The sequence below is a fragment of the Scophthalmus maximus genome, chromosome 7 (assembly GCF_022379125.1).
Source record: "Scophthalmus maximus strain ysfricsl-2021 chromosome 7, ASM2237912v1, whole genome shotgun sequence".
Taxonomy (NCBI): Eukaryota; Metazoa; Chordata; class Actinopteri; order Pleuronectiformes; family Scophthalmidae; genus Scophthalmus; species Scophthalmus maximus.
The window spans coordinates 26,777,501-26,786,818 of record NC_061521.1 but is presented as its reverse complement, the minus strand read 5'-3'; the positions used below and the strand labels follow the sequence as shown (position 1 = coordinate 26,786,818).

At 48.8% G+C, this 9,318-nt stretch overlaps 2 protein-coding genes and 1 long non-coding RNA gene across 6 annotated transcripts in view; 1 reads left to right on the top strand and 2 right to left on the bottom strand.

The window, feature by feature from the left end:
* Nucleotides 1–320: 320 nt before the first annotated feature.
* nox5 (NADPH oxidase, EF-hand calcium binding domain 5) lies at nt 321–7,980 on the bottom strand. Its single transcript, XM_035641424.2, has 17 exons — nt 7,887–7,980; nt 7,190–7,311; nt 6,942–7,092; nt 6,663–6,873; nt 6,342–6,579; nt 6,112–6,265; nt 5,090–5,262; nt 3,503–3,685; nt 2,710–2,842; nt 2,335–2,474; nt 2,090–2,254; nt 1,928–1,972; nt 1,717–1,841; nt 1,558–1,642; nt 1,383–1,482; nt 1,143–1,309; nt 321–698 (listed from the first exon to the last, which is right to left on the bottom strand). The coding sequence occupies exons 2-17, from the start codon at nt 7,307–7,309 to the stop codon at nt 567–569; spliced, it is 2,322 nt and encodes a 773-aa protein (XP_035497317.1). The 5' UTR covers nt 7,310–7,311; nt 7,887–7,980; the 3' UTR covers nt 321–566.
* Nucleotides 2,348–7,611, top strand: LOC118314790. Its single transcript, XR_004794720.2, has 4 exons — nt 2,348–2,529; nt 2,699–2,833; nt 6,661–6,918; nt 7,417–7,611. It is a non-coding gene; the product is annotated as an uncharacterized LOC118314790 (long non-coding RNA).
* A 655-nt stretch (nt 7,981–8,635) lies between the features above and the next one.
* Nucleotides 8,636–9,318, bottom strand: part of rpgrip1l (RPGRIP1 like) — a 12,533-nt gene continuing 11,850 nt past the window's right edge. For all 4 annotated transcript variants that reach the window (XM_047333059.1, XM_047333057.1, XM_047333060.1 and 1 more), the window contains 2 exons: nt 9,274–9,318; nt 8,636–9,160 (listed from right to left, as the gene is read on the bottom strand). The exon at nt 9,274–9,318 is cut by the window's right edge and continues 92 nt beyond it. In XM_047333059.1, the coding sequence (XP_047189015.1) occupies nt 9,024–9,160; nt 9,274–9,318 (182 nt within the window). In that variant the 3' untranslated portion in view covers nt 8,636–9,023. The remainder of the gene's footprint in view (nt 9,161–9,273) is intronic.

Here is a 9,318-nt window from a genome sequence, read left to right as displayed (position 1 = left end):
TGATATTTGATTACTACTGTCTTATAAACGTAGATTCATTTTCCAGTTTTCCAAAGTTCCTTATTAATAAATCACAAACATGTTCATTGACAGACGAGAAACTTCACGTTGGTGTGTTCACATGATATTAATGTGTGTGTGCTCAGATTATCAATGTTAAAGACAGTTGACAGTATATACAGGCTTTTGTTGTATGTACAGTTCATATTTATAGTAAACTATCAGATCATGTTTCGATTGTTGGTGCCTGAAATTTCTTCATGCGATATGAATCTGTTATTTTTTGTCCAGTGGAAGAGTCAAGTCAAAGATCAGAAGCATGACACATTAATATCTGACATGTTTTATATTCACGGACACAAACACGTCATCACAAGATCTACACACATTATATATTATATATAAGTGTAAAACCATGAAACCACATCAGTGCATATACAAGTTCACAGCTACACACTGTACAACACAACACAGACGGTTGTTAGGGAGGAAAGATGCACGCGCACACGCATGCACGCACGCACAAACACACGCACACGCACACGCACACACGCACACACACACACTCAGAAGTTCTCCTTGTAGAAGTTGAAGCTGAAGTGTTCACACTGAGCCTTGATGACTTTAGCGAGAGCCGACGAGCCGCAGTAGAACACATGGACCTTCCCCTTGTTCTCCTCCGACACTTTCTGAAACACCTGACACACAACACTACGTTACAGTACATTAGATTACAGTACACAACATTACAGTATATCACAGTACGATGTCACACTTCAGAGTGTGAACATGTGTGTAGATTAGTGTGTAAATTAAGCGGAGTCATCGGTTACAACCAAGCCTCCAATTGGCTGTTTGACACATGATCAGATCTTCAGATGTGCGTGCTGATTGGTCCTCGGAGGGTTTTCCACCCTGAGCTGAGCTCTAGTGAGCGAGGGAGACATTTCTCATGACGTGATGTTACAGTCGTGTGCGGTAGGGGGCGCTACGTGACCTGCCCGTGTCCGGCCACACCCCCTGATCCTCTGCCCTCTTCCTGTTGGTTGGTGTCATGACATGGCCGCCTCCCCCGTCGTATCTCAGCTCAGGGGAGAAAACACTATGATCAGAATGTTTCCTGTTGGGAGCAGTGACCTCACCTTCCCCCACTCAGGACGACCTGGTTGGGTTCTGGTCCTGAGCCCAGTGATGGAGTCTCTCTTCTCCTTCTTGGCCAGGAGGTCCAGCGCCATCTGCAGGCCGATGGCCTTCATGTCGTTCTTACTGAGAGCCGACGTCATGTACATGTGCATCTCCAGGAAGCGTCCTGCAGGAAACAGGAAGAGGTTGTCCATGGGGGTCAAGGACACGTGGTGAGGAGAAGACGTTGTGATCCTCACCCTCGGGCTCCTCGTCGGCCTGGTCCATCTCCAGATTGGTAAGTAGACTGACGAACCACTCGAAGGACTTCTGGTCTCTGTTGATCCAGATGAAGTCGACCTGCAGGGGGCGACACTGTGGTCAGACCGGACTCGTGCTCACCTCAGTTCCACCTGATCACTCTTCTTTTCTTACTTTGCGCAGCTTCATGTCTCCGTCCTTGATGTTCTCACACCAGGAGTAGTTACAGCTGGGACAGTTCTGCTTCCTGCGCCGGTACCTGCAGCAAACACACCGGATGACCTCTGACCTCTGTCTCTCCTCCCCCACCCCCTCCCCCTCCCCCTCCCTCACCGGTACATGATGCTCTGCAGGATGGAGGCGAAGGGCGTGATGCCGATACCGGCGCCGATGAGGACGGCGTGTTCAGCTGCAAAGATCTGTCTGGTTGGGGTCCCGTACGGTCCGTCGACATAACACTGACACACACAGGAAATTCACATCATCATCATCATCACCTTCACCATAATCTTCATCAGTGATGAAGGTGTTAATGTCTTCGTACCTTGATGTTACAGAATCTGTGGTTTTCACTGAACTTGGCAGAAACCTGTTGAGAAGAGAAGCAGCAGATTCATAAACTGTGAGGGGAGGGGCCTCTCTACCTGAGGGGAGGGGCATCTTCTCTCTCTACCTCCCTGAGAGGAGGGGCCTATCTTATCTGTACCTCCCTGAGGGGAGGGGCCTCTCCTCTCTCTGCCGGCCCCTGCTCATCCGGAGGAGGCTCCGCCCCGACCTGCGAGCCGTTCTGCCGGTACATGGTCAGCTCGATGGCGTCGTCCTGGTTGGACGCCACAGCCGTGGTGACATCAGAGCAGCTGAACAGCTCCTCCTGCAGAGAGAGCAGACGACATGTCACACGGTGACATCATCACACTGTGACATCATCAACACCACAGGAAGAGGTTGGACCTGAGCCCTCAGCTGCTGCCGGTTCCTCAGGCTGGCGGCCAGTCGCTGAGGACTGGCGCCCGGACTCTCGGGCTGCCTGAAGTACTCGTACAGGCGGTTGGTCCACTGACCCATCGAGCGGATGTGCAGCCACAGAGTGTCTGATGGCAAAGGTCACAGCAGTCAGGCTGAGGGCCCACAACAGGCTGATGTGATGTATGATATGAATCATTAAAGTTTGACATCACAGGAATCTGTATTGTTAAATTATGGTTTAATCAAACAAGAAAAAAGGAGAAAATCCTCATGAGTAACAACTGAAGACACAGATGTTTGGCTGCTAGAAAACTGTCCAATCACGTGAGACTTGTCCTGTGACTGACAGGCGAGACGCACCCGCCTCCTCCGGAGCACTGCTGATGGTGAACGGATGCCACTCGTACTTGGCGATGACGGGAATGTTTATGTAGACGTAATCTCCTGGTTTGAAATGGAAGAACTGAGGACGTCTGATCACCAGGTGAGTCACCTGCACACACACACACACACACACACGCACGCACAGACACACACACACACACACACACTGTAACATATATATAATTATAATATATAAGATAAAGTTAATAAAAAAGGAACAATATTGAATATGTTATGTAATGTGTGAACGAAAATAAAGATAAATTAACAAACTACAAAATACAGATTTATCCTTTATTATATTTGATCTAATTATTGATTGTTTTCCCTTTTATACTTTTTACTTCCTGCTCTTCTTGCATTGTATTATATATACAATATATATATGTATATACAGTATATATATACTGTATATGTATATATAAAATAAATAATGTATTTTTTAATCTTCATCTCTTTCAGTATTTTATTATTTCATAATTAGATCTTTGATTTGCTGCCTGTGATGATTCCTGTTTCCTCACTTCCTGTTCTGCGCATGTAGCAACGTAGCATTTAGTGCTACATTGTTTGCATGAAAAGTGATGCAGAAATAAAGTTTGACAGATTGAACGCGTCTGCACGTCGAGCTCCAGTTAAGCTCTGTGTTTATTTGATCTGAATCTTTCTTCTGGAAGGAATTAAAAGGAAATATCTTGAATGAATAAATCCTGTCTGTGACAAGTAGCGTGTGTAATATGATGCATATGAAGTATGGTTTGTGTCGGACCTTGGACGGCAGCAAGTTGACCTCCACTACGTAGAGACCCCCGATACGAGACACCGCGATGCCCACGATCTTCTCCAGCAGGAACACCAGACCAGGAACCAAGAACCACTTCCAGAAGTTCGCACAGTGAACCATGAGCAGAGAGCAGAGCCACACGTAGGACAGGTGGGACCAGTAGAACACCTGTAGAACCACACGGAGTACAGGTGAGACCAGTAGAACCACACAGAGTACAGGTGGGACCAGTAGAACACCTGTAGAACCACACAGAGTACAGGTGAGACCAGTAGAACCACACAGAGTACAGGTGGGACCAGTAGAACCACACAGAGTACAGGTGAGACCAGTAGAACCACACAGAGTACAGGTGAGACCAGTATAACCACACGTAGGACAGGTGAGACCAGTAGAACACCTGTAGAACCACACGGAGTACAGGTGAGACCAGTAGAACCACACAGAGTACAGGTGGGACCAGTAGAACCACACAGAGTACAGGTGAGACCAGTAGAACCACACAGAGTACAGGTGAGACCAGTATAACCACACGTAGGACAGGTGAGACCAGTAGAACACCTGTAGAACCACACGGAGTACAGGTGGGACCAGTATAACCACACGGAGTACAGGTGAGACCAGTAGAACCACACAGAGTACAGGTGGGACCAGTATAACCACACGTAGGACAGGTGAGACCAGTAGAACACCTGTAGAACCACACGGAGTACAGGTGAGACCAGTAGAACCACACGGAGTACAGGTGGGACCAGTATAACCACACGTAGGACAGGTGAGACCAGTAGAACACCTGTAGAACCACACGGAGTACAGGTGAGACCAGTAGAACCACACGGAGTACAGGTGAGACCAGTAGAACCACACAGAGTACAGGTGAGACCAGTAGAACCACACAGAGTACAGGTGAGACCAGTAGAACCACACGTAGGACAGGTGAGACCTGCAGAACCACACGTAGGACAGGTGAGACCAGTAGAACCACACAGAGTACAGGTGAGACCAGTAGAACACCTGCAGAACCACACAGAGTACAGGTGAGACCAGTAGAACACCTGCAGAACCACACGTAGGACAGGAGAGAGCAGTAGAACCACACAGAGTACAGGTGAGACCAGTAGAACCACACAGAGTACAGGTGAGACCAGTAGAACCACACGTAGGACAGGTGAGACCTGCAGAACCACACAGAGTACAGGTGAGACCAGTAGAACCACACAGAGTACAGGTGAGATCAGTAGAACCACACGTAGGACAGGTGAGACCTGCAGAACCACACGTAGGACAGGTGAGACCTGCAGAACCACACAGAGTACAGGTGAGACCAGTAGAACCACACGTAGGACAGGTGAGACCTGCAGAACCACACGTAGGACAGGTGAGATCAGTAGAACCACACGTAGGACAGGTGAGACCAGTAGAACACCTGCAGAACCAAAGGGCTCCGTGAGACTGGATCCAGACGGACTCATCTCACGACTGCAGTGACAGAGCACAGACACCAGAGGGAGATGTTCACTCATCACAGTCAAAACTCTCCTGTAGAAAACTGACTCAGCAGTTTGATCTCACCTCAAAGTGTCCGCTGCGTCGGACGAAGGTGCTGGAGCACAGAACCATGAGGCAGATCACCACCTGCAGAACCACGCCGGTCACCGAGGCCGTCCCCTTCACCCAGCCGATCCCGGGCCGGGTCGTGAGCAGGTACTCCCACAGGCTGAAGGTACTGACCCGGGACATGTGGACTGAGGGACACGGACAGACGTCTCACTCTGAGGAACAACTCGACCCGACGTGTGTGAGTGTGTGAGTGTGTGAGTGTGTGAGTGTGTGTGTGTGTGAGTGTGTGTGTGTCAGTGTGTGTGTGTGAGTGTGAGTGTGTGAGTGTGTGAGTGTGTGTGAGTGTGAGTGTGTGAGTGTGTGAGTGTGTGAGTGTGTGAGTGTGTGTGTGTGTGAGTGTGTGTGTGTCAGTGTGTGTGTGTGAGTGCGTCAGTGTGTGAGTGTGTGTGTGTCAGTGTGTGTGTGTGTGTCAGTGTGTGTGTGTGTGAGTGCGTCAGTGTGTGAGTGTGTGTGTGTGTGTGTTTGTGTCTGTGTGAGTGCGTCAGTGAGTGTGTGAGTGTGTGTGTGTGTGTGTGTGTGTGAGTGTGTGAGTGTGTGTGTGTGTGAGTGTGTGTGTGTCAGTGTGTGTGTGTGTGTGTGTGTGTGAGTGTGAGTGTGTGAGTGTGTGTGAGTGTGAGTGTGTGAGTGTGTGAGTGTGTGTGAGTGTGAGAGTGTGTGAGTGTGTGTGTGTGAGTGTGTGTGTGTGAGTGTGTGAGTGTGTGTGTGTGTGAGTGTGTGTGTGTCAGTGTGTGTGTGTGTGAGTGCGTCAGTGTGTGAGTGTGTGTGTGTCAGTGTGTGTGTGTGAGTGCGTCAGTGTGTGAGTGTGTGTGTGTCAGTGTGTGAGTGTGTGTGTGTGTGTTTGTGTCTGTGTGAGTGCGTCAGTGAGTGAGTGAGTGAGTGTGTGTGTGTGTGTGTGTGTGTGTGTGTGTGTGTGTGTGTGTGTGTGTGTGTGTGTGTGTGTGTGTGTGTGTGTGTGTGTGTGTGTGTGTTGGTACCAAAGTTGAAGACGTGGGCGGTGGTGTGGAGCAGCGTGTAGCAGAAGATGGCATAGCCCACGATCTGATGCAGCAGGATGTTCTGGTCCAGAGGCAGAACCCGAACCACCCACGTGGCGCGGAGCCAGGTCAGACAGCGCCGCAGCATCAGAACCTGCCACGCAAACGTCCATCAGAACACATCATCAGACCCATCGTCCATCGTCCATGTGAGTCATGTGTTCTCGCACCATGACGAAGGTGCAGTTGAAGTTGAGACACTGTCCGCAGCCCTTGGCGACCATAAGCCACGCCCCCCCGTGGCGGTGCTGCAGCATGGCGGTGATGAAGAGCAGCAGACTGAGCAGGAAGTATACGCAGAGGAAGAACAACTTCCTGCTGTTGTTCTGCCAGTAGGCTCGAGTCAGATACCGAGGAGTCGCTCGCTTCTCCTGGTGCACGGTGGGGGGCTTCAGCCAGTTGGCTGCACTGAGGGGGGGGATATACAGACCATCAGTGGATATATGTATATATGAATATGTAATACAATGTTTATGTATGTATATACAGACCTGATGGTGAGGTTCTCCATCACCTCAGGAAACGTCTCCAGTTCGTCCTTCAGCTCCTCGAAGGTGATTGATCCGCTCTGGTCTTTGTCGGCCGACTCGAACAGAGCCAGCGTCAGGTCGTCCAGCTTCTCCTCCGGCAGAGAGATGGCGCTCTCTCGCAGACACGACTTCAGAACCGTCCTCAGCTCGTCAGGGTCGATGGAGCCGCTGCCTGCGAACACACACAGGCTTTATGACCTGGAAGACCAGCGAGCAGGTGAGCAGGTGTGAGACACTGACCGTCCACGTCGTAGACCTGGAACAGGAAGTGGAGTTTGTCTGTCTCGCTGCCGTGGATCAGCAGGTCCAGAGCTTTGAGTAGTTCGTCCAGACTGATGGAGCTGCTGCCGTCAGAGTCGAACAGGGCGAAGAACCGCTCGGCGAAGAACGACTGACAACACGCACACGCACACACACACACACACACACACATCAGATCACGTGACATTACAGGGACAGAACCACAGCAGAGGTCACAGGGCACTCACCTCTTTGACCTTCAGGGCCGTTTTGAACTCGTCCAGGTCGATCTCCTTGTCGTCTCCGGCGATGCTCTCGAACTGCCTGGTGACCCAGTCCAGCCAGCGGGCGTCCTCGTCCACACTCATGACTGAGGAGATGCAACAGTCACGTTAACGTCTCACCGTCGCCAGGCAAGCAACGGTGTTACGTTTTAAACTAAACAGCTGTTTTACTTTTTCATTTCTCATCTCAGCTCGCCGACCGCCACTAACAGCTGAAGCTCTCTGGACGTCCTGCTGATAGACTGCAGCATCGATAGGTCGTTACCATGGTGATATCAGGCACAGAGAGAAAAACCAGCGCAACAAACGAGCCAGATTTCACAGAAAATTAAAAAACTGATCCTCTAACGTCTTTTCTTCAGTGACATGAAATAAAAATGTAAAAAATCCCGGTAGAAACTGATCATCTCTGATCATTATGAATCATTATTGATCCTTGTCTTTTCAAACAGCACAAACCTTCAGATCCATTCATGATAATACAATTATTATTATTAATAATAATATTAATATTAATAGTATGAAGGATAATGTAACAGTCATTTCAGTGAGTCTCGGTCTGTTCACATTCGGAGCAGCTGGAAAACAAGATGAATTTAATAAAGTTTCTTTTCAAAGAGAAACTTAAAAGATTCATTCAATATAAAAAGCTCGGTTTTACCTGCTGTGGTGAAACGTCTCGTCGTCGTCTCCACTCTGTCTTCACCTCCTGCTCCTCACACGTCCTGACAGACGCAGCTGCAGCTGACAGACACTGACCACACCCACAGACAGACCACACCCACAGACAGACCACACCCACAGACAGACCACACCCACAGACAGACGGCTCAGCCCTGCCTGTCTTTGGTCACAGGACGGTGGCGTCTGATTCCAATTCAAACATCTGATCTGAGAAACATTTCACACAAACTGAGGAGCTTTTACTATTTAATAACCTGATGATGATGATGATGAAGAAGTGATGAGCAAAGGTCAAAAGTGACTGATCATTATTAAAACACGACAGGTGCAAAATCACATGTTTATTTTTTATTCAATATTAAAAAACTACAGATTCACTCGTTTCATTTTCAAACAACTTTGATGAGCAGCAACTTAAAAACTCCACTATGTAATATTCAGAAGAACTTATTGACAGAAATTTTATATATTGTCCAAAACTCTGTTCATATAAGAGTTAAATATAGTTCCATGAGGTGGACCGACCTCCGTGTGAGTCTCCATGTTTCTACGTCGTGTTGAATACGGTTGTTGAACTAAACGCTCCAGAATACGTCGCGTTCACATTGAATTTTCAAACGCTGCTGGAAACAGGAAATGGAATCAGTGGTGCACCGACATAAAGTGTCCCGTCGGTCGCTCAGTTGGTTGCGGTTTGACAATTGACCACCAGATGGCGCCAGAAAATTACACACTGGGGCTTTAATGACAATAAGAGGGTCAAACATAAAAAAACATCACAGCACAAAACATCAGAGGAAAAATGAAAGTGAATAAAAGTCACAAGACACTGAACAAACTCAGAGTCTGAGAAATAAGAAATAATGTCAGTGAGTGAGCCCCGCCCCCTCCATGTCATGTGAGGTCATTCTCTTCACTGATGTTTGTTCATGTTTCTGATCAGTTTTTGTCACATTTTCATGTGAACCTGACCAGCATTCGGCCAAAAGGTCGTGACCTCTGACCTCACAACGTCACAGTGAAGCAGACGATCTGCTGCAGCGTCCGTCCACTGCTACATGTCGTACTTCACCAGCTGATGATGTCAAAGCTGCTAACATCACAGCAGCTGATGTCACGCTGACGGGAGCAGGAAGGAGACGGGTGTGTGCTTGTGGTCCTGGTCCTCCATGACGGCCTGGAGAGCCTCCAGTCCCTCAACAGACACCGTCAGGCTGCCGAGCACCTCACTGTTGTCACGCACATCCACCACTACACACACACACAAATATATGAACACATATACATACGAAATTTTCCACCATATAAGAGGTGTGTGTGTGTGTTTGTGTGTGTGTGTGTGTGTGTTTGCGTGTGTGTCGGACCATTCAGTGTGGTGTCCGTCAGGTCTTGTCGTGTCTCCAGGATGT

Excerpts from the sequence above, each read along its gene's own strand:
- nox5 (XM_035641424.2), bottom strand. The coding sequence starts at position 7,309 with ATGAGTGTGGACGAGGACGCCCGCTGGCTGGACTGGGTCACCAGGCAG. Across the intron at positions 7,093-7,189 it reads CGGCCCTGAAGGTCAAAGAG|TCGTTCTTCGCCGAGCGGTT; the intron begins GTGAGTGCCCTG and ends GCGTGTTGTCAG. Across the intron at positions 2,255-2,334 it reads GGCAGCAGCTGAGGGCTCAG|GAGGAGCTGTTCAGCTGCTC; the intron begins GTCCAACCTCTT and ends CTCTCTCTGCAG.